General features: G+C 53.3%; 11 protein-coding genes across 11 annotated transcripts; 5 read left to right on the top strand and 6 right to left on the bottom strand.

Moving 5' to 3' along the window:
* Positions 1 to 116: 116 nt before the first annotated feature.
* On the top strand, positions 117 to 989 carry Malapachy_2042 (para-aminobenzoate subunit i; the record flags this gene model as incomplete). The annotated part of the gene is made up of 1 exon (XM_018136536.1): positions 117 to 989. The coding sequence occupies one exon, from the start codon at positions 117 to 119 to the stop codon at positions 987 to 989; it is 873 nt and encodes a 290-aa protein (XP_017991474.1).
* Malapachy_2012 (crossover junction endonuclease mus81) lies at positions 984 to 3173 on the bottom strand (the record flags this gene model as incomplete). Its single annotated transcript, XM_018136507.1, has 3 exons — positions 984 to 1391; positions 1422 to 2887; positions 2918 to 3173. 3 exons carry the CDS (start codon positions 3171 to 3173, stop codon positions 984 to 986), a joined length of 2130 nt encoding a protein of 709 aa, XP_017991275.1.
* Positions 3174 to 4289: 1116 nt separating this feature from the next.
* Malapachy_1988 (ribosomal large p2) lies at positions 4290 to 4625 on the top strand (the record flags this gene model as incomplete). Its single annotated transcript, XM_018136483.1, has 1 exon — positions 4290 to 4625. The coding sequence occupies one exon, from the start codon at positions 4290 to 4292 to the stop codon at positions 4623 to 4625; it is 336 nt and encodes a 111-aa protein (XP_017991501.1).
* A 208-nt stretch (positions 4626 to 4833) lies between these two features.
* On the bottom strand, positions 4834 to 6738 carry Malapachy_1975 (hypothetical protein; the record flags this gene model as incomplete). The annotated part of the gene is made up of 3 exons (XM_018136470.1): positions 4834 to 6474; positions 6501 to 6674; positions 6715 to 6738. 3 exons carry the CDS (start codon positions 6736 to 6738, stop codon positions 4834 to 4836), a joined length of 1839 nt encoding a protein of 612 aa, XP_017991366.1.
* Positions 6739 to 9539: 2801 nt separating this feature from the next.
* Malapachy_1976 (hypothetical protein) lies at positions 9540 to 10730 on the bottom strand (the record flags this gene model as incomplete). Its single annotated transcript, XM_018136471.1, has 4 exons — positions 9540 to 10362; positions 10394 to 10484; positions 10512 to 10605; positions 10638 to 10730. The coding sequence occupies 4 exons, from the start codon at positions 10728 to 10730 to the stop codon at positions 9540 to 9542; spliced, it is 1101 nt and encodes a 366-aa protein (XP_017991363.1).
* A 1151-nt stretch (positions 10731 to 11881) lies between these two features.
* Malapachy_2013 (urea transporter) lies at positions 11882 to 14264 on the bottom strand (the record flags this gene model as incomplete). The annotated part of the gene is made up of 4 exons (XM_018136508.1): positions 11882 to 13677; positions 13703 to 13779; positions 14035 to 14071; positions 14108 to 14264. 4 exons carry the CDS (start codon positions 14262 to 14264, stop codon positions 11882 to 11884), a joined length of 2067 nt encoding a protein of 688 aa, XP_017991276.1.
* Positions 14265 to 14527: 263 nt separating this feature from the next.
* On the top strand, positions 14528 to 16282 carry Malapachy_2032 (hypothetical protein; the record flags this gene model as incomplete). Its single annotated transcript, XM_018136527.1, has 1 exon — positions 14528 to 16282. One exon carries the CDS (start codon positions 14528 to 14530, stop codon positions 16280 to 16282), a length of 1755 nt encoding a protein of 584 aa, XP_017991226.1.
* A 52-nt stretch (positions 16283 to 16334) lies between these two features.
* On the bottom strand, positions 16335 to 17633 carry Malapachy_2016 (hypothetical protein; the record flags this gene model as incomplete). The annotated part of the gene is made up of 2 exons (XM_018136511.1): positions 16335 to 16636; positions 16814 to 17633. 2 exons carry the CDS (start codon positions 17631 to 17633, stop codon positions 16335 to 16337), a joined length of 1122 nt encoding a protein of 373 aa, XP_017991279.1.
* A 161-nt stretch (positions 17634 to 17794) lies between these two features.
* On the top strand, positions 17795 to 18711 carry Malapachy_2006 (fatty acid elongase; the record flags this gene model as incomplete). Its single annotated transcript, XM_018136501.1, has 3 exons — positions 17795 to 18455; positions 18494 to 18619; positions 18650 to 18711. 3 exons carry the CDS (start codon positions 17795 to 17797, stop codon positions 18709 to 18711), a joined length of 849 nt encoding a protein of 282 aa, XP_017991312.1.
* A 335-nt stretch (positions 18712 to 19046) lies between these two features.
* Malapachy_2005 (fatty acid elongase) lies at positions 19047 to 19883 on the top strand (the record flags this gene model as incomplete). Its single annotated transcript, XM_018136500.1, has 1 exon — positions 19047 to 19883. The coding sequence occupies one exon, from the start codon at positions 19047 to 19049 to the stop codon at positions 19881 to 19883; it is 837 nt and encodes a 278-aa protein (XP_017991313.1).
* A 386-nt stretch (positions 19884 to 20269) lies between these two features.
* Malapachy_1979 (ubiquitin-conjugating enzyme e2) lies at positions 20270 to 20882 on the bottom strand (the record flags this gene model as incomplete). The annotated part of the gene is made up of 5 exons (XM_018136474.1): positions 20270 to 20282; positions 20319 to 20629; positions 20669 to 20692; positions 20730 to 20804; positions 20859 to 20882. 5 exons carry the CDS (start codon positions 20880 to 20882, stop codon positions 20270 to 20272), a joined length of 447 nt encoding a protein of 148 aa, XP_017991529.1.
* Between the last annotated feature and the right edge of the window lie 522 nt (positions 20883 to 21404).

The raw sequence follows: 21404 nt of genomic DNA, 5'->3' as shown, positions 1-21404 counted from the left end.
CCGACGCCTGCGACCAATCGGCGTGCCCCCATTTCCAGTATCGCAGCGCACCGGAAGCACCCGGAATTCATCACGTGGAGTACACGTGCAGCTCCACCTCCACGATCTTCCTTACCATGACACCTGTCCCCACCGAAGCCATCACGAGTGCACGATGCTACGTGACGCCAGGATCAGCGCCACGTTCGCTTGCGGACCTGGTGCCGCAGAAAGTGAGTGATATGCTGAATAGAAGTACGTTGTCTGATTTATCAGACGATGCATCCCTTCAGTCCCTGCTGCAAGCACATCCACTCGCCCTGCATGTGCCCATGTGGTCAGCCCATATTCTGCGCCTCCGCGATGCTACAGCAGCATTGCACCGTACCTACCCAGAGACATGGACCAAATCCTGGAGTATAGAAGAAATTTTGGCGTCGCAGGCGGTGCAAGACCTGTCTCATGCTTTGCAAACCTCTGATACGCCGATGCTTCGTGCGAGTGTTCGCATTCATGCCACGGGTACATCGCGCACTATCATCGCACCAATGTCAATCCCACCCCCATCAAATCTTATCGTACGTCTTGATACTCAACCTGTGTGGCTTCGTGATGCAATGGTCCTGCATAAAACCGATGCTCGTGACCCCTACGACGCGGCCCGTGCACGTGTGCATGGGACCCTAAGTGCTCCTTCGGCGGACCCAAACGCCTGCTTCGATGTGTTGCTATGGCATACAGATGAGGCAGGTGTATCTTATATCACAGAATCCAGCATCGCCAATGTCATTGTTGAGCTTCCTGAGGAGACAGGCCCCATGTACTATACCCCTCCCTTTTCTGCGCTTTTGCCTGGGTTGCTGATTCAAGGTCTTGTTCATGAAGGTGTCGTACATATACAGCCCCTTCCAGTGGAAAAGCTACGTGTGAAGATGCAGCAGCCCGGAGCCCAACTATGGCTGTGCAATGCTGTGCGAGGCATGTTTGCCGTGTCCTTGGAAACGTCATAAACCGGCTTCTTCGTGCAGGGCGAACCAGATCCTACGACTCAACGCTGGGCCAATGCGACGACGTGGGATACAGACCTGTGGATCCAATGTCCGGCACAGCAGCGTCTGGGCATCCTCGTCGGAGGCACAAGCCTGATACGCCATATACAGCGCTTGCGGTGTAGACCATCGATGTACGATGATCTGTGCCTTCTCTGGCGACACACCCCGAATACACAACAGCATCCGCGTCCATAAATCCTGCAACGTGGACCCTATACTTCCTTTGCTGTGCAGTTGCTGGAACGTGTGAAACGATGTGTGGAATCGCGTAGCAGGGTGTTTCATACGCAGTGTCTGCTGCAGTTCGCTGTACTGTGTGCGATCCAACTGCTCTTCACGAAGGACGTGCAATGGACATGCCTACGGTTAGGTGATAGACTTGCCACGTACCTTGTACATACTTTCCACAGCATGATGCATCATGGCCAAAAAATCAGCTGTGGCTTGCCCGTTGGCTGTGCGGTGCACGTAGAAGCCGTCGATGATTTGTGTGCTGCTTAGAGCTGTCTGGATTTGTTGGCCGTATCGCTGCACCAGCTGAGCGACGTTGATATCCTCAATAAGGTATACGATATGGCCCATTCCCGATTGTCGTAGACGTAGTTTCTGATCGTGCCAACGCCCATCGAAGATACTCGAGGTGAGGTCGTCCAGCCGTTTTCGTTCAATCACTGCATCTAATACGACTTCGCCAATGCGCGACCATACCTGCGCTGTAGCAGGAGGCAGATCTGGTTTAGGCCGAGCTACCCATAGGATGTCACCCATTTCCAACGCACGCAGTTCACAAGGAATTCCACGTTGCTCCATGGCCTCTTCAAACGTAATCCGACGTGCGCTCGCATCATGGGAGGTCGTGGTAGAGCGCACACGCACTTCACGATGATCCAGAATCATGCAAATCTCGTACGATTCAGGAGGTAAAATGGTGCACAATGTCTCTGATTCCTCTTGAACGTACGGTGACGCAGGTGAACTCGATCGAACAATCAAGGGGGACGAGTCGAGCAATGAAATCTCGATCCGTTTAGGTTCCGTAAGTATTTGTTTCTCTGCAGGTATTGGTGTCGTAGTGATTTGGACATCGTCATCGTCATCAGACTGCATTACAACTTCGACGTACATTTCGTCGTCTTCTGAATCATCAAGGACAATCACATTCTCAGGGTCGCGATGCTCGTTAGGTTTTGTACGCGAAGGCAAATACAATTGAGGGGTATCCGGTTGGATGTATCTCGTACTCGTATTCTCTGGTACGGGGTCTTGCACGGCTAGCATAGACGGTCGTATCTCGAGCGACGATTCATAGGTACCTGGTAGCGGCGGCATAGCGATGTCACAGCTGAGCTCCCTAGCTTCCGTCCCTGATGCTCGTTGCACACACGTGCTACTTGCAGCAGCTATCCCTTCTGCGACGGCTAGCGCATGCGCTACAGGCAAACCCACATCGCTGAGGGAAAACCGTGCAGGGTTCCCTGATCGATACACATAACCTTTGTCGATCAGGGTCTTCATTCCCTGCCATGCTGTCATGTAGGACCGTCGAGAGGAGCCCATAGGTTGACTTGCTGCTGGCATGCCACGGCGTCGTAGTGAAGATGGGATGGATGTACTTGAGCCGCCACCGGGAACGAGGTAGTCGGTGTCACAAAACGGCTGCGCACGAGCAATGAGCTCTGTTTTCCCAAGGAACGCTTCCTCATCTTGCTCTTCCAGCACTTTGGCGTATAGACCCACTAAAATGCCATGCGCTCCTGAACGAGGCTCAGGAACATAGGTCTTGACGCGACGTGGACGACGCGTTGCCGTGCGTTCTTGGGACGTACGCGATGATGTTTCGCCCGACGATGCAGAGGCTGCGCTGGTCAGTGTATATTGCTACCTACGTCTCTGTGGCATAGGAACATTGTTCTCCGTACACCATGCCTCGTATTGTTTCTCAATTCGCTGGGCGATCGAGTCGCCAATGCCACGCAAACGCACTGTCTCGCATGGATGGACTAGCGGATCTTCACATGCCGACAACGATCGATGGGCTTTCAAGTAAGCGGCGGCGGACTTGGCACCACGCAAGCGAGCTTCCTCTGTCCATTCCTCTAAAAAGGAAAGCCACACAGCCACAGGGCGATGCGTCTCTGTCATCGTACGCCGCGACGTCGCTCCCTATGCATGTCGCACAGACATCCTCAAGTCGATGTGCGTCTTTCGTACACGCGTTCGCTCACGTGATGAGGGTCACCTCTTCTGCTCAGCGCCCTCCTACTTCTATAGAACGCACACAAATCCGTCTCGTCAAGCAGTGCTTTGTATTTTTGAGAACCATCCACGGACACGAGCGCATCCATACATGGGTGATCTATGCTACCAAGAGCGGACTTGTACGCTCAAATATGTGTGAACATGGATGGGGTCCTCCGTAGTAGCGATATACTTAGTACAGAGGGATGAAGCGGCTCCTGTTCTTGTTAGTGTATCCCAAAACAACTGTACGTACGCATCCTTGCCCAGGCTACCCTTACCGTGGCGGGTCGGGATGTAGCTGATGGCGAACTCGCCGAGGTAGTGACCAGTCATCTCTGGCTTGATCTCGACAGTGGTGAAGACCTGATAGTTGTTAGATATCGCGAAAATCCACGTACCTTGCCGTTGTAGATACCGATCACCGAGCCGATCATCTCCGGCACCACAATCATGTCACGCAAGTGCGTGCGGACCACAGCCGGCTTCTCGTTCGGCTGAGCCTCCTTCTTGGCCTTGCGCAGCTTCTTAATCAGAGCCATGGGCTTGCGCTTAAGACCACGCGAGAAGCGCCTGCGAGCGCGGGCGTGCACCAGCTTGACAAAGTCCTCGTTCGACATGTCAAGGAGGTCGTCGAGCTCCACACCGCGGTAGGAGAACTTGCGGAAGGTCCTCTTGCGCTTCAGCTCAGCGGCAGCGGCAGCGTCGTAGTCATCCCTAGTACATGTTAGTACCTATCCGCATCAGGTTATGTCGCACGCTCTTGACGTCGTGCCTGGGTATACATACATCTTCGACGAGCTTGTGTAGGTGAGAAGAGAGTCCAGGGGGGGGGCGCGGCCAGCAAAGACGTTGGTTGCCCTCACGTGCGCTACAGTTTTAAAATTTATCACGTGATCTAAATTAGCGCAGAGGCGATGTGGGCCTTGATGTGCGTGCAGCGCCGTAAGGCTTGATCCCTCACCCTCAAGTCTTCCACTTTTGGACCAAAGCTTCTACGCGGATTTGTGGTATTGAAAAATGAAGTACATCGCTGCTTACCTGCTGCTTTCGCTCGCCAAGGAGTCGGCCCCGACTGCTGACGACATCAAGAACCTCCTCAGCACCGTCGGTGTTGAGGTTGAGGGTGAGCGCCTCGACAAGCTCGTGGCTGAGCTCGACGGCAAGAACGTCGCTGACGTGATTGCTGAGGGTCAGGAGAAGCTCTCGTCGGTGCCATCGGGTGGTGCCGTGGCTGCTGCCCCGGCTGCTGGCGGTGCTGCCCCTGCTGGCGGTGACGCTCCGGCCGCTGAGGAGAAGAAGGAAGAAGAGAAGGAGGAGTCGGACGACGACATGGGCTTCGGTCTCTTCGACTAAGCGTATCGCTCTCTCTTCATGGCATGCCGTTTATGCGTATCTCGTGTGTGGATTTTGCCCAATTTCTTCCCCAAAAATTGCTGTAACATAGCATGTGTTTCTCTTGGTAGATGAAATTGATGTCTATGTTGGACGCATAGATTCTGTGTGCCAGTGTGCGTCTTTGCAACTATATTCCTCGTATCAGGGTCTACCTGGTCGTTACTCTTTATTCGTCGTCGTTCTCGACAAAGATGTCACGGTACTTGACCAAAATGGTCTCGATCGCCATGACTTGGAAACTCATTTCTTGTAGGTACACAGGACCAGCGCCGCCTTGACCAGCTCGAGCGACTTGGCCCTCATTAGGCGAACGTAGCAAGGTCGGTCCAAACACGATCGCCAGATTGTGCGCCGTCATTTGGTTGACTGATTCATGCGCCCGTACTCGGTCCAAATGTGCCATGAGGAAGCGCAGCGTAGCATAGTTGGCATCTGGAAGCTCGTTGACCTGTTCGTGTAACCGGACCTGCCGCAAGTACTCGTTCTCGATCTTGGCTGCTTCGATAAAGGCTGGGTATAAGCGATACGTTAGCAAGGGTTCAGGTAGCTCGCGGAACCATTGCTTTAAGCAGCCTGCGACGATATTGATATCCTGAATCGCTTCGTCACTCATGACATCCACCGTTGACCAATCTGAATCGAACTTCGCCTTGAGTTTTTGGACACGCGACGTGGTACCAGACAAACGATAGATGCCCATATTGTCAATACCCACACGCTCAATAGCATCTGTGCAAATTTCAAGGATCGGCGGAACTTCGACGCCATCGCGAGAGAGCTGTGTGTCCAAGTCGACGCCAAACACAGGCTTGTTCTTCTCTTCTATGCCGCTGGTCAGCGTCGATTGATACATTATATTGGCCAATGTCGTTTCATCGTAAGGGTTATGACGATGAGGTCCTTTGATGTCCTTGCCTTTCCGTGCCAGTTCATAGTTCTGCATAAAGTCTTTGAAATCGGCACCATTGTTGATGGCCGCTGCTGCCTCACGCAGGCCAGGCTGTGCCGACTTATCGCCTAGCGGGTTGATGGAGAGACCATCGCCCAACGCAATACTTTCGTTCAAGAACGCGTACCGCACCAGCTGGAACTGCAGGCCCGAGTCAAGTTCATCGATGGCCTCCTTAAAAGAACGCAAAACACCAGGCAGCTGCATGTGGAAGTATTCGTGTCGGATGCTCTGTGCATTGTGTGCCTCGCCTCGCAGCGATTCGTGTGCATTGGTCTTCTTCAAACGGAACTCGTCTTCATGCCGCAGAATCTGTTGCGGATTCTTGCTTTTAAACATGCTGCTCTTCGAGAACGGCATACCGAGGGTCCGCTTACCGGCTGCTACGCCGATACTCATATCGGCAGCGCGGGCGCTATCGCCTGTCTTCACTAAAAGGACACGCTCTAAATCTTCCGACGCTACGTCGAAGCGCGTGCGAGCCTTTTCCACATTGTTTTCCGCATCGAGGAGGTTCTTCTCGTATCGGAATCCCAAGTCACGGTGCTGACGTCGCGCATGCTCCGCATCACGGACCAGCAATGCAATGTCCTCACTCAGCGTCGTCAGCTTCGATGAGAAACGCAAATGGTTCTCTCCCACCGCATCCTGATTTTGGACCATGGCCTTCCAGCTCTTCCCGAACGATCCTGCACGTATATCTTGGCCTGAGTACTCGTTCATGGTGTTTCGAGCAAGCTTTTTTAGGTTCTGAGCATACTCTTCTTCATAGGCGGCTCGTTTCTTAAAGAACGCAGAAACACCGCGTGCCGACTCAATGCACTCTTTTAATCGCTCATCCATCAGCGGGAGACCAAACTGTCGTAAGCACATCAAGTACATACTTCCATCTGTGTCAAGGCACGCATCGTGGCATCGTCAACGGCAGCTGACTTGATGACCTCGGTAATTGGGCCCGACGACGGTGGTGGCGCTGACCGCCTATCTCCTGCAGTGCCTGACATGGTCTGTACAGACGTAGAAGGGCGCAACGAGCTTGTGTTGGCATCACCAGCTGCCTGCAGGGATGTAAGCACTCTTTCATGAGGGATGACATACCGACTGAAACATCGAATCACCCATATTTCCGCGCTACTTGTACGCTATACGGTCGTGAAAAGAGCGAACGTACTCCGTCGGGATATGGGCGTGTAAACAACTCCGCCGACAGTTGCAGGCGGCGTTGGTCTTTCCAGGAGGGCTGTCGTAACCGACACGCGCGCCTACTGGAGGGGAAGCAGTCGGTCCCCTCCACCACGTGGCAAGTCATGCCGATACGCGTGACACTCCCCAAGAATGAATGCAACTAGAATGAATGTATGTCTATGGATTCTGCCATGGGACCCATAAAGATTGAAGGAGGGTGGCGCATTCGTCGCGACGGTTCCCGAGATCAGCAAGCCAGCTAAATAGTCGTCGCTCCATCCATGTCTCCCAGAAAAATCGCCACGGCTGCGTCACGTACCAATGCATAATGTTACGATAGAGGTAGAAGCTGGGGTAATTGTATGCCACTGTCACTTGAGGGTTTACAAAGATGCGTGGTCGATGTGGAGAGGAAAGTCTGTGCATGTCTAGGCTGGTGAGCAACGCTTCCGAAACGTTGCAGCTGTTGCATGGTCGGAATCGCAAAGGCAACGTGGCAGATATATCCTTGCCATCGTCGGCTATGCTAGGTGAGGTAAGTGCGGCGACCGCGGGTGCCGTGGAGATATATGTAGTAGTTTGATGGGAGAAAGGGCTGAACCATCGGCCATCAAAAACAGTTATGCCATTCCAACATGAATTTACAGGGATCGGTTGTCCAGCGCTCACCGCATCGCGATCCGCCTTGGCCCTGAAATAGGGGAAAAGGGGGCGTACGGTCTTGCCCCACCGATCACGCATGACCCAAGTATCATAAAACCCAAGCCAGAAGTAATCTAAACCGCATGCCTGGTCATACATGCCATCGACTGTGTGAAGTAGTTTGTGGACCATGTCTAATGTCAGTGTGTTGCTAACGTACTTGTGTCAAATAAGATATCATTAATCCATAGCACCTTGGAGAATGGTCGACCATGTAGCCCTGATCGAACTTCATCATACATAGGCATCATGGCGGTATTGCGTAGATACGATAGTCGCTCGATTCGCTCCATCGCATGCACGGATTGGGGAAGAGACGTGCTTGTGATATTATGCCGGACACCACGCTCCGTCAAACTCTTCTCCAAGTCCATCAGAAGCATTTTGGTTTTGTCGCGTGAATCATTTTCGAGGATGGATATGAATACGTTCTCATGGCCAAGATCGTCGGTTAGTGCTAAGAGGGCTTTAGAGTAATGCGGCAATATTGTTTCGGAATTGTACAAAAGAGAGGCAATGTATACTGTTTCTTGTGAAGGCATTTTCCATGCAGCTGGAATGCTCCCACGATCAGGACTCCACCCCGCTACTATGCACAGGCCGACCATACCGGTCAGAAGACCGAGGCCTGTCTTTAACGTCTTGCGGTTCGCACGGGCGTTCTTCCGCAAGACCGTCACGACAAAGAGAGAGGGCACCGTGAAACATAGTGTTACCAGATAAATATACAGAGTTGAGGGGATAAAGAAATACCAGCTTAGGCACAAAAATAGCACAAATGAGCTAACCAGGACTTTGCCTTCGGCAGAAGCCCAGAGAGCGAGGGTAGTGTGCCGCAACGATGCGAAGGTGGCCCGCCACCACTTCGGCATGGGCATGCTTCTAAAATATTGTGTGTCCTGATCATTCAATGGTAATTCGTACACAGGCAAGGACTTCTTCGGCATTCTCAATGAACACACACCAACGACACATGAGACACCTGTCAACTTAAGGAGAAGGATGCTGTCAAACGGGTGGTGCACGTGGTAAAGGACGGCTATTTAGGGTGCAGCTGCACGTGAAGCATTTACATCTAACACGGTGGCTGTGGCTGACAGCGTTTGCAACGCATGCCAAACACCGATTGAGGGCATTTGCCAGCGCGCACGTACCCACACCCAAACTGTCAATAGAAGCAATAGGCCATGGCGGAGTACATGCAGATTGGTATGCCAATGCTCCCATATCCCATGCACAGGCATCTGACTTGCATAAAATATTACACCAGCTTCCAGCGTAAAGGCTGCGCATAGAATTGCCATGGCGGGAACACGCATATAAGCGCGCGTGCGCATGGGTATAAGCGCCCCTGTCGTACTAGTACCTCCGAGCTTGTTCATAAGGCGGGGCAGGGTATCATGAGGGGACATAGTGAGCAAGGCAAGTATGATGGCCTGAGCTAGGTATATACGAGCCACCGTGTATAGGGCAAAAAGCTGGTAGTCAAATTCGCGGGTGCAGAATCCACATGCTAGGAACGGCATCGCACCGAGAGTGAGGTATAGTTTCCGGCCTTCCACGTTGGAAAGACGCCAAAGTAAGTTCTCAATAGCTTCGTCGCCAAACGACTCGCGCCACTGATGTAGAATTGGCAGACGCCCCAGCTGACCGTTTGGTTCCATTGCTATACGTAATACTCGTGTAGGTACAATAGTCGATACGCCGAGCATCCGGAAAAGGTCAAGTGGTAAGCCCCAGGTGGTGAGAATGCCGCTAGGCAGCCACGCTTGCGGCACGAATTGCAGGATATGGTACAGGGCCAAAGCACCCGTCAGTGGTGCCATAAGCCACGTATCTACGGTGGTAGACTTCGTTGGTATCCGTGCATGCGGTGCACCAGGGAGAGGCGTGTCCTCCGTGCGCGTTTGGGGTGCGCTCGCGTGGGATGCCATGACGCTAGACGTGAAGGTTGTGGGGGCATATTTCCTATGTTTTATGCACAAGAAGTAAGATTTGCTATCAAAGTTGGTCTATGTGTCTGTGTCGGCTTGCCATCAAGGCGAAGCAGGCGATCGGTCGTGGAATTGCGTCATAGGGTATGCGGGTTCGACCGTGTCTGGCTCATCATCCTGGTCAAGAACAAACGGCTGTGACTCCCTTTCATAGTCAGATCGCGACGCGCGAAGCTCCAAGGGTCGAGGGACTCGGTCATAAGAACCACGCGTCGCATCATGGTGTGCGCTTGGTAGCTCCTCCTCATTCGTACTTCGGTTGATATTCAACAAGTAGACACCGATGAAAGTAACAAAGAAACCGCCAAGCAGAGACACAGCTTCGGCCCCACTTGTGTTGAAACCCTGGAAGAGAAGCACAGAGGCAAAGATGGTCGAAGTTGTGAATAGAACATAGTAGATGGGATTGACCACGTTGGTAGAGAACTGGTCCAAAGCACGGTTGAAATAATTCATCTGAATCATAATGCAAAAAACAACCATCAACCCAAATGCATAGGTAGACAGATGCGTGAGCTGGTTGTTACCGCTGAAGGTGAGACGCAAGGCCACTCCAAACGCTTTAACACTCATCACGGAGATGGAGCCTACAAGCGAGCAGATTGAGAGGTATACAATGGGGGTCTTGCGGCCATAGCGAGGTACCACGCGGACAATCATAAATACAGAGAAAATGGCGACAAAGGCACAGTACAGCAAGAACGGTGTTTGCATTGCATATGACAGGATCTCATCCACCGTTTGAATCTCCTTGTCTTCAGGCGCGTTCACAACAATGACCACTGTACCAATGAGGCAGAGCGCACAGCCAATAATGCCCAGCTGCCCAAGACGCTCATGGAGAATGAACGAGGCAAGGATCGCACTAAGGTAAGAATACGCGCGCGCATACATACCCCACCAACACACTAAGGGCGCCTAGCGGTGTGACCAGAATTGGTGGTGCGAACGTATATGCAATAAAGTTCGCCACTTCGCCCACGACCACTACCGGTCAGCTCCACACATACGTACTCGTAGCCATACCAGCCCACCAAATTGGGTTGCTCAGGTAGCTCAGTCGATCGGATGCAAGGCCATCACTATGTTCAGCAGCGCTCATAAGGCCCTGTCGTAAGCTGATCATGACGCAGGACAAACCTTTTTGGTAATAATGAAGCTCGTGCCAATTGCGGCACTGGAGCTCAACGCTAGCATCAATCCGATCCATTTGTCTTGACTGAGCGACGTCATGACCGTTCCGCGTGCAGTACGCAACGAAGATGCAAACAAGCAGCAACCAAGAACAACCAACGCCGCCGCGCGGGCGGGGGTCGAGTGTTGTGGAAGTACGCGCCGCCCACCTCCACACGCGATGTCGCCGCGTAGGTTTACCACGAGGTGCCATCGCTCAATCCGCATGAGCGAGATAAAAGAAGAAGCATCCTCTGCCCCTGACGGAGCAGACGAGATGCGAAATCCAGAGAACGTGGCCCAAGAATGGGCTGCAGGTCGTATATCTTCTTCCTCGTACGTACTCTACCACTACGCTGACTCATTTATAGCCTGGACCAATGGCCTTCGATTCGGACGTATTTGCAAGAAAAAATTAATCAAGTAGGTCCTGCTGCTACTGACACAGAATCTGGACGCCTTTGACGTACGAGCTAAGCCATCGTTACACACGGCCGCGCCCTTGGCGCCTATCCTGCGTGAGCAGGAAGAACACAGCTCATCCCAATCTGATTCGCCTCCACCGACGACAGCGGCGATTGAGCTGATAGCGTCTGAGCACGACATTGGCAAAGAGGATATGGAAGACTTCTACCCCGCGCGTGTTATGCCACCCTCCGAGACATGGCTTACATGGGACCAAGTCCTGGATGGCGATGACTTGCAAGCTGCGAAGGACCAACTTTTTTCCATGCTGAACGATTTTGACCAAGCTCCTCCCTTCACCATCCAACGCTTTTGCGAGTTGGTATGCACACCCACGAAGCACTATCATACGCGGTCCAAATACTTGCATGCACTTCAACGCATCTTATCGGTGACATCGACAGCAGTCCCCACGACGCCCAAGGAAGGGAGCACGGTCAATGGGACTATGTCGCCACTGCCTGCGGACGAGCCAGCGTCTACACCCTCGTTCCATATTCGCCCAAGTTCGGAAGTGACACCTATGTACTCACCGATCCCCTTCTTGGATACAAATGGGGGGGATGCCGTTACCGATGCGAACGGCACACCCACAGTCCCGGCAGGCCGGATCGACGAGCTGGACTCTTCTGCCGCTCATGGCGTGGTGACAGAGTCTGTACAGCCATTGAGCGCTACTACTACGGTAGAAGATTCACCTAAACGGTTGCGTGTAGACTAGTAGCATGTATGTAGTCTTTTCTATTCTAGGAAAGGTTGTTTGACTGCCAATTCTTGGGCGGCGGCATGGCAATGACGTCAGGTACATGCGTTGTACCTGTACCATTAGCAGACACAGGTGCTACTGTCGCCATCGGTGGTGGACCTGGTACAGCCTCCCGCAGCGTCTCAGGGGACGACGAATGCATGCGCTCGTTGGACGATGTAGAGTCGTGCTCCCAGCCGCCCATCTTTTCCTCGTCGTCCTGACGCGAACGGCCAGTAAGGCTTTCCATGTCCTCCTTCTCGGTTGCTTCAAACTTGTCGATATGGTCCTGGAACGGGAGTGACTTGTTCGAATGCAACTTGCGCTCGAGCCAGCTTTGTGGGCCAACATTCTCTTCATTCTTAGGATCCAAGCGGAAGCCGTCATCCTCATTGCGAATGCGGTGGAAGAAGGACACAGGTCGGTCTTCTTCCACAGCATAGTCGCGTGGGTTGAACACCCTCTTCCTAAGCATTGTAAACTCACGACCCGTGATGCGACAGAACACATAGCCAATCAAGATTCGTACACCACATGAGGCAAGCGCAAAGCAAATATCGGCAACGGGCGCGCACAAAAAGGCACCGATAATGCTGTAGTCGTCCGAAGTGGTGTACACACCATTGGGTAGACCAATCAGACTGCCACCTGCCTGAACGTCACCATGGTAGTAGATGGTACCGAAAACAAAGACAGTCAAGAAGCCACCGCACCCACCGACCACGACGTCTACAGCATTGTACACATCGAAGCCGGGGATAAGGCCGAGGAATACACCGGGAATAATGGCCAAGCCAGCCAAGTCTGCAATCAAGAACACACGAAGGATATCAATGTTGTACACGGCCAAAAAGACACAGGGCACGTTGATTAGCAGCAACAATACACGACAGGCCCAGATATTGAGCTTGCCAAGGAAGAAGTCGCTGTAGATTACACTGATTTGCGCAGACTGGAACGTGTCATACGCACTGCAAGATAACACGCCACTCAGGACAAGAATAATGCCGTGGACCCATCGTGGCATGTGGAGCATCGCGCGGAAGAGGGCCAAGGATCCGTCGTCATCATCATTGATGGGTTGTTGGACACCTGACCAAAGTGCCAAAGGCCCTGCCATGCCTACTAAAAAGCAAATGGCATAAAGCGGTAGGGTTGCCATAAGCACCGATGCCCAAAGGCCTTTGTTCGTCCTCGATGCAAACGCACGTTGCCAAAAGCCTTGATTGAACATTTGTGCAAACACAATCGAGATCGTTAGCACATACCACATTTCGCCACCTAGGACATTCGCCCCTAGGAGCTCGCTTTCGTGCATTAAATCCTTGTTGATATCCAAACGCGTGCCAAACATACAAGCTCCGATAATAATAAACACAATCACAATCACAGCGTTCACATTGTCGGTCCACAGTGACGTCTTGAAACCACCATAAGCAGTGTACAAAAATGTTGTGATCGCAACGATCAACGGAGGGATCCATTTCTGTCCTTCTAGCGATGGAACAATGGTCGATACGACAGCGCCATAGGTATTCAGCTCCACAATCATGAAACAAAACATAAACGCAATGAAGACCAATCCACTAAACACGCCCAGCATCCAGCCGTAACGACGGCGGATGTACTCTGATAGGGTGAATCCATCCGGGCACAGTTTGCGAATCAGCGGTCCAAAGAATGCAAACGCCCAGAGAGGCGCCACAGTGGCAAAGACGTAACCGCCCAAACCAAAGAGACCGATACCAGGCACAAGGGCCATTTGAGGGTATGCCTGAAGAAGAGACGACGACATATCTGTAGTGTTAGTACTGCTACTCACCATCAACACCGGTTGAACGGCAGCGACACAGCATTCCCTTCGCGAGCATGAACTCGTTCAGGTATAAAGCCAGGAGGCTTGAACGGTATAATCTCAGCCAACGCCCTTGAGCTCGACTTGCAACAATGTCAAGCTCACATAAGAAGCAAAGGCACCCGTATCTGCATCACTAAGCCGATCACGGAAGTGAAAGGTTAAGGGCCAGTCTAAAGGAGGCACACATACGCTTCTTCACCGCCGTCAGATCGACTTTGGACAACCGTGACAAGTGAAGAAACGTAGCAATACCATAATGTTGTGTCGTGCGTAATCCCAGGCGTCAATGAAGACACTAACTCGAAGCAATCCAATTCAATGCCAATAGAAACGCTACCAGCGTTAGCCGTTCCAGCTATCTATACATACCAGGCTGGGTGCGAACACCGCTCAGGAATTCACGCTTGTTGCGTGTGTAGTAGCCGGCCCATAGACCGATCAACATGAAGCCACACAGCGTCGAGTAAATCAGCGCATTGGCCTGAGAAGGGTCCAGGTAGCCATAAGGCGCTTCCGCGTCGGCCATCGTAGCAAAATTGATAACAGTCAAAGTTAAACGCGAGCCAAAAACGTCGCCATCCACTGACCGCGTTTGGAGTGCGCCATCACGTGCACCACGTGTGATATGCAGGGTGCGCCTGCACCATAGCCTCCGCCGCTCGACAGCCAGCCAACCGTCGCAGAGAGAGCGAAGCGGCGTCGTAGGCCCACCGCGTACGCAGATCATTACACGGGCGCAGCATGCCCGCGCCAGGAGTCCCAGCGACATTTCGTACGAGTGCCGTGCCCATGTATCGGCGGTATATGGGAACGGCCGGATCCAGTGCGACGTCTATACCCAGCGTCGATGAGCTGGCCGACTTGGTACGGCATTTGCAGGCGCTGCAGCAGGACGCGTTGACGCGTGCACAAACATTAGCCGACGAACGGCCTGGAAATAGTGGACGTGTTTCTGCACAAGGCGCCGGCACAAAATGGAAAGGCAAGGATACCAGGGTCAAAGAAGAAGACCTTGAGGCTGAGTCTTTGGAGCCCAATGCGGAGGGCGGCGAAAGCTCAGGTGACGAGTGGGAGCCGGAGGACAGTCGTCGTCGTGCAAACGTGAATCGGACCTATGGACGGCAGGGCGCGTGGAGAACGAAGGAGGGACCCACGAGCGATGCTGAGACAGAGGCCATAGACGAGGCACAGACGCCAGTTATGCCGCGCATGAAGATGCGTCGTGCGCCTCTGAGTGTAAAGTTACGATTGACACAGCCTGACGATGCAGCTCGCGTGCGTTCAGAGATGCGATCTACGCCCTTAACTGAGAACGACGATGTACCTGAGCAGATTGTGGACTTGCATGGCGAGTCATTTACGGATCCTACGACGTTTAGTTGGGAAGTACCGCATGAGCCGGAAGCGACCATCCTCCCGAAACGAGAGCCCCTGCGTCTGCCATGGCCGTACCCGACGCACCCGCTGGACGTGCACGAAGACTTTGCCGATCGAGATTGGCGTGAGCGTGAATCAATGTACACTGTGAGCGACACGACGGCCGGCCCGTCGGTGGTCCCTAAAGAGGCAGGCCGAGGCAGGCAGACGAAAGAGGCGTCCCAGGTTTCGATTACCACCTTTTACAATTACGTCGATACGTTCTTCAAGCCTGTGACAGAAGACGACTTGGCATGGCTCTCGAGCAAAGTCGATGACCCTTCGCCGTTCCAATTCCCAGAGCTTGGTACGCATTATCGACAGGTGTGGGACAAGGAGGACCGCGAGCTACAAGGTCTCCTTCAGTCGGGCGACGTCTCCCTATCGAGCAAGACGCGACCGTCCACCGTAGACGAAGACGAATTGCCGCTGGCCCAGACCATGCCGTCTCCCTTCAATGCAAGCTCCTTGTCGTTGCAAGACATGACCGCAGAACACATGTACAATCGCTTAGCGCATGGTGGCCCGTTGATTGAGCGGCTGATTGCCTCGCTCATTGTGCCGCCGCCCAGCGGTTCTCCCTCATCAAGTGCGGCGGCGCTGGAAGCTGCCACAGAGTCGGATCTTACGCCGCCGCCTGATATCCAAAAGCCTTTGTCGGACATGGAAGCACAGGCACGCCAGGCATGTGAAGCTATTGGGTTGATGGAGCCAGGCGCGCCGATCCCTTGGGACGATCAGGCGGATGGGCCTATTGGTTCGGCTTTGCGATTGGCCCAAGCGCGCCTACGACGTCAGATGAAGGCGAACGAGGAACGGAAAGCGCGTCTGTTCAAAGTGGCGCAAGATCGTATGGCGTTCCAGGACTACCAAGCTTGTTTACAAGCGGTAGATCGCGAGATTGAGTCGAGCTGGACGAAGCGAACGCGGCAAATTAAGGCGAGTGCCGGGAAGAAGCGGAAGGCAGAGGCAGAGGCAGGGCCTTCGCGACCGCAGCTGCCAGAGACGCTGCCTGAAGCCCTGCAACGCCGCAAGAAACTCAAGGCGGCTTTCGAGCCGTTGTTTGCCAAGATACCACATGCCTATGCCCCGCCTACTGAGTCTATATACCATGGCATTGAAAAGTAGTCTGCTTTCGCTAGCTGTCATTGTATTGCATCCAGGTAGCTGTAAAGAGGCTTTACGACACCATGCGTACCAACATGGTCTCGCCACCACAGACTACATTGTCCGCTGCGCCAGAGAGTGGCACCTTGGTAGGGGTATACACACGTCGATCCGCTCGTAGGCCCAGGCCCAGGCGGCCATGGAAGGAGTCGAGGCCCCAGACATACAACGAACCGTCATCCGTAATCGCTGCCGCATAACTTGTGGAGGCAGCAATGCGCTGGACGCGACGTTGGTTTGGCATTGGAAGAGGGTGCCATCCCTGGTACGGATGGCCTGTCGCGCCGTAGCCTGTCGTGTACAATGTGCCGCTTGCTGTTCGTTAGCTTGCTCCAATTTGCACGGCACCTGCTCAGCGAATAAGGGGGCGAAGCAGCAGGGCCTAGACGAGCTAAGCACTCCACTACGCCCAGCATGTGACCTGGTATCGTCGCTGGACAAGCTCCTCCGTTGGTCCCTACAATGGCATCCTTGCAGGCGCTGTATACGTACCATCCATAGCCAGCATAAAACTACCACCCACCTGGATTTCTTGAATGAAGGGCGGTACGTCAGCCTGCGTAGGACTCCGAAGCTGATCTGCCGACGATGACGCGACGCCCTGGCCGTACTCGTTATTGCCCCATACCCATACGCGGCCCATATCTGTCAAAATGGCCGAGGTATCACCACCCGCAGCCACTTGGACAATACGCTCCTGCGCAGGGATGTCTACCTCGACAGCACCTAGATGGTCCGCATACCGCATGTAGGCAGGGCGGCCCAATTGCCCATCGGTATTCAGACCACAAGACCATACCTGCTGCGTACCTGCAGCATGAGGTGCTTGATCCACATGCGCAAGAATTAACGTATGATCTAGCCCCGCGGCAATTCCCTCAATGCGACAGACAGGGGCCGGCAGCGGCACTTGCGTAAATATGCCCGCCTGCTGGACCTTAGCTCCCAAGCCTATCTGCCCACGTGTATTGGTACCGCAAGCGCTTAGGGCCTGTGGAGTTACGATCCACGTAAAACCCAAGCCGGCACCGGCTAATTGTACGTGGAGGTGTGCCAGCGTATGAGCCCAGAGCGTGTCGGTTGGACCCTCTGGTCGTCCCAATTGGCCATGGCCGTTTTGGCCCGAGAGGTGCATGGCCTCAGGTCCCTCCACAACAAGGGCATGCGACTGCGAGGCGACAGCCAAGCCCCCCGCCGTGATGGGGAGAGGACGTACGCGGCCCTGGGAGGCATGGGATCCCCATTGCCCAGCAAAGTGCCATACACCCGCCCGGCAGGCGGTAGTATGCACACCCCGTAGGCGTAAATGCATAGGGACAAAAAAGTGCCGATCCACAGCGCTGATTTATTTTTAAAAGAAAATTCAACAGATGAAGCTTGAATAAGATTTGCTTAGTTAAGCGCCAAGGCAGATGTGACCGAAAAGAAGGCTCATCGGCCATACAAGCCCCCTTCTCTTGCCTCTTATTCAATATGGCACTGTACGAGCTCCTGAAAGCGAACATGCCTGCCAGCATTGTCCAGTGGACGACGCCGATTCAGGCATGGGTTCCTGGTGTCACGCCGATGTCGACGCTTCCGTCGGTTTTCATCACATCGGCTGCCTACCTGGTTGTTGTGCTGGGTGGACAGGAGATTATGCGCTTTTTCCCTGCTGTGCCGGCCAAGTACGTCAAGATTCCGTTCTTCATCCACAACTTGTTGCTGTCTCTGGGTAGTCTGGTTCTTCTGTTGCTCTACCTGGAGCGCCAATTTTTGCTGATCCGCCAGTACGACCTGCATGACTCCATTTGCCGCGCCAATCTCTTTGAACAATCAGTAATGTTCCACATTATCAACTACTATTTCAAGTACTGGGAGTTTGTCGACACTTTCTTCCTTGTGATCAAGAAGAAGAACTTGATGTTCCTGCACGTGTACCACCACATGGCCACGGCGATGCTTTGTTACTCGCAAATTGTCAATCGCACAACGCTCTCGTGGGTGATCATCTGCCTGAACCTTGCTGTGCACGTCATTATGTACAGCTACTACGCGTTTGCCAGCATCGGTATTCGTTGCCCGTGGAAGAAGTGGATCACTACCGGCCAAATTCTCCAGTTTGTGATCGACGTGGCCGTGTGTGTTTATGGCAGTATGTATTTTGTGTATGTTTGTGCTAACCCACGCCAGTTTACCACCACTACGCCCCCCAGGCCAAGATCAACTTGCCTTACGTGCGCTACTGCCATGGCGAGCCTGCTGCAGCTTTCTCGGGTCTCGCGATCCTGGTCAGCTACCTGTTCCTCTTTATTTTGTGTACGTATGCCTTACCGACTAACCATGCAGTCTACAAGAAGACATACAAGAAGCCGGCCAAGGCCAGTGTTAGTGCCAAGAAGATGCAGTAATGACTTTGTGGTTACCATAGATAAATTATCGTCGGTTGCGACAATGTACATGTCCTTACCTCTCTAGCACGACCAATAGATCATGCGCCGTGGAGTTCACTTGCAGCAGCCAACGGGGTATTGGTTCACGAGGACTGCAGGTATTTGTGATGTTGGGCGTCAGGGAGGCGTAAATATTTCCAGTTTTCTTTTGAGTGGACACTCTGACGAACACCCAAACCTCCTGTCATAGGTCAGCCGCACATGGCCCCAACAGAACCTAGGATGTTGGCCTGTGTGACAGCGACGGATAAATAATACAGGCAAATGGTAGGAAGAAGTTCAGAACCTTCCTCATGCTCTTGTACGAAGCGATCCAGTCGGTGGTCCCCACCAGTGTGGTTCAATGGACGCAGCCTATCCATAACTGGGTGCCCGGCGTTACGCCGATGTCGACGCCCAAGGAGGTCTTTGTGGGCGCTGTGATGTACCTCGTTATCGTTCTCGGTGGCCAGCAGATCATGCGGATGTTCCCGGCCGTGCCTGCCAAGTACATCAAGCTCCCCTTTTTCCTTCATAACGTGTTCTTGACACTCGGCAGTCTGCTGTTGTTGCTGTGCTATCTGGAGCGTGCTGTGCCGTTCTGGAAGAGCCAGGGATTCCATGACGCTGTCTGCGACGGCAAAATCTACTATGAGCTCGAACTGCTGCACATTATCAACTACTATTTCAAGTACTGGGAGTTTGTTGACACGTTCTTCCTCGTGATCAAGAAGAAGAAGCTCATGTTCTTGCATGTGTACCACCACATGGCCACTGCCGTGCTCTGCTACACGCAGATTGTTGCGCAGACGCCTGTCGCTTGGTTCGTGATTTCAATCAACTTGGCTGTGCACGTCGTAATGTACGCTTACTACGGCCTCTCGAGCATTGGTATCAGCTGCCCATGGAAGAAGTGGATTACTACGGGTCAGATCACTCAGTTTGTCATTGACCTGTGCATCTGCAACTACACTCTGTACCATTACTTTGGCCTCAAGCTTCGTGGTGTTTTGCCTGGAGTGAAACCATGCTGGGGTCAGCCAATCGCGGCGCTGGGTGCTGTGATGGTCTTGCTTAGCTACCTTGTTCTTTTCATTCTCTTCTACCACGCCACATACAACGCAAAGCGTAAGGTTAAAAAGACTGCGTAATTGCATCTCAATATAGTGACTTCCCTCCTTTTATCATTTCATAGTGTACTCTGGTGGTGTAGATCTAAAAACAAATTCTTGGCCAGTCTATAGCGGTGCCTGAGAGCGAATTGCGTGGAGGTCGGTGACGCCCAGTTGTTACGACCACCACCGAAGAGGACAGCCGCGCAACACACGCTTCCCCATGGCAGTCAGGCACTATCACTACAAAGTCATGCTGGCATGTGCCTTGTCTTGGCAAGAAGAAAGCCATGGATCGGTGAAAATACGTACACAGCCTACCATCATAATTGCAGGCCATTACGGGCAAGAGTACAGCTACAGCACCGAGAGAAAGTACTTTTTTGCTATTCCAGCTAGTAGAATGGCATACGGTCGTAGGAGCATTACATAGCATACCTGTATAGTTAGATGTGCCTCCTCGTTCATACATACTTGCGAGTCCACTCACGAGCCGTGTTTTCGTACGCACCACGGTCTGTCTTGTACAGATGCGCGATATCTGGCACCAATGGGTCATCCGGGTTCGGGTCTGTCAGCATCGAGCAGATCGAGAGGAGCACCTTGGAGATCGTCAGAGCTGGACTCCACTGGTCCCTGAGGATATCAAGACAGATACTACCGTTGGCATTGATGTTCGGGTGGTAAATCTTGGTCTGGAAAGAGACCTTCGGCGGCTTGAAGGGATAGTCCGTGGGGAAGGTAATCGACAAGAAGAAGACGCCACCAGAGTAGGGCGAGTCGCTCTAAGCTGTGTTAGTACGTAGGTGGCTAAAGACACATACAGGACCCATGATGGTCGCCTGCCACTGCCAAAGTTAGCGCTACCTTTCATAAAATACGTACCTGGAACATGTTATCGCCAGTCGGGCCAGCGCTACACGACGACGGAGGGTCGCGACCGAGGTCAGCGAGCTCCTGCTACGAGTTAGTCATCCCTGTTCCCCATGCCAGATGTGGTAGTGTGCGACGTACCTTGCTAATACGTTTCATAGCCATGGTGGGAGTGGTATCTACAACAGTGACGTAAAACTATTAAGCTCAGGCCACGAATGCAATCGATACGGTCCTAAGGAAAGAGCTGACGACGATGGTCCGACTCGCCACACTGCCACTGCGGCGGGTGGTTGCCGGCCACCCTGTTTCGGCCGAGAAGTGATCGGGGGCAAAGTAGGCCGCTCAGGCGCGCTTTAGGCAGTGGGCCTTTTTCATCACGCGCCGCCGTTGTCATAGCGAACGTGTCGGGGTGTACTCATGTCACCTCCGCCCATAGGACATGGCAGCCAACCCGAGCACGGCCCGCCTGTCCCCTCTTTGAGTGCCTTGGATGGGGCACAGGGATCAGGCCCGCACTCAACGGCCGACAGTGCAAGCGTCGAGCCCACAGAACGTAGAGCAGGGCTAGGAGCGTCACGCGTCTCCGTGCCGCCATCTGACGACGTTATGCCGCCGTCCTTCTCACACCAACGGCCGTGGGGCCATGAGCGCGTACGATCACGGCCGCGTGAACGTGTGCGTGGT

This window comes from Malassezia pachydermatis (genome assembly GCF_001278385.1).
Source record: "Malassezia pachydermatis strain CBS 1879 chromosome Unknown scaffold5, whole genome shotgun sequence".
In the NCBI taxonomy this organism is placed as follows: domain Eukaryota; kingdom Fungi; phylum Basidiomycota; class Malasseziomycetes; order Malasseziales; family Malasseziaceae; genus Malassezia; species Malassezia pachydermatis.
This window is presented reverse-complemented; position numbering and strand designations above follow the sequence as displayed.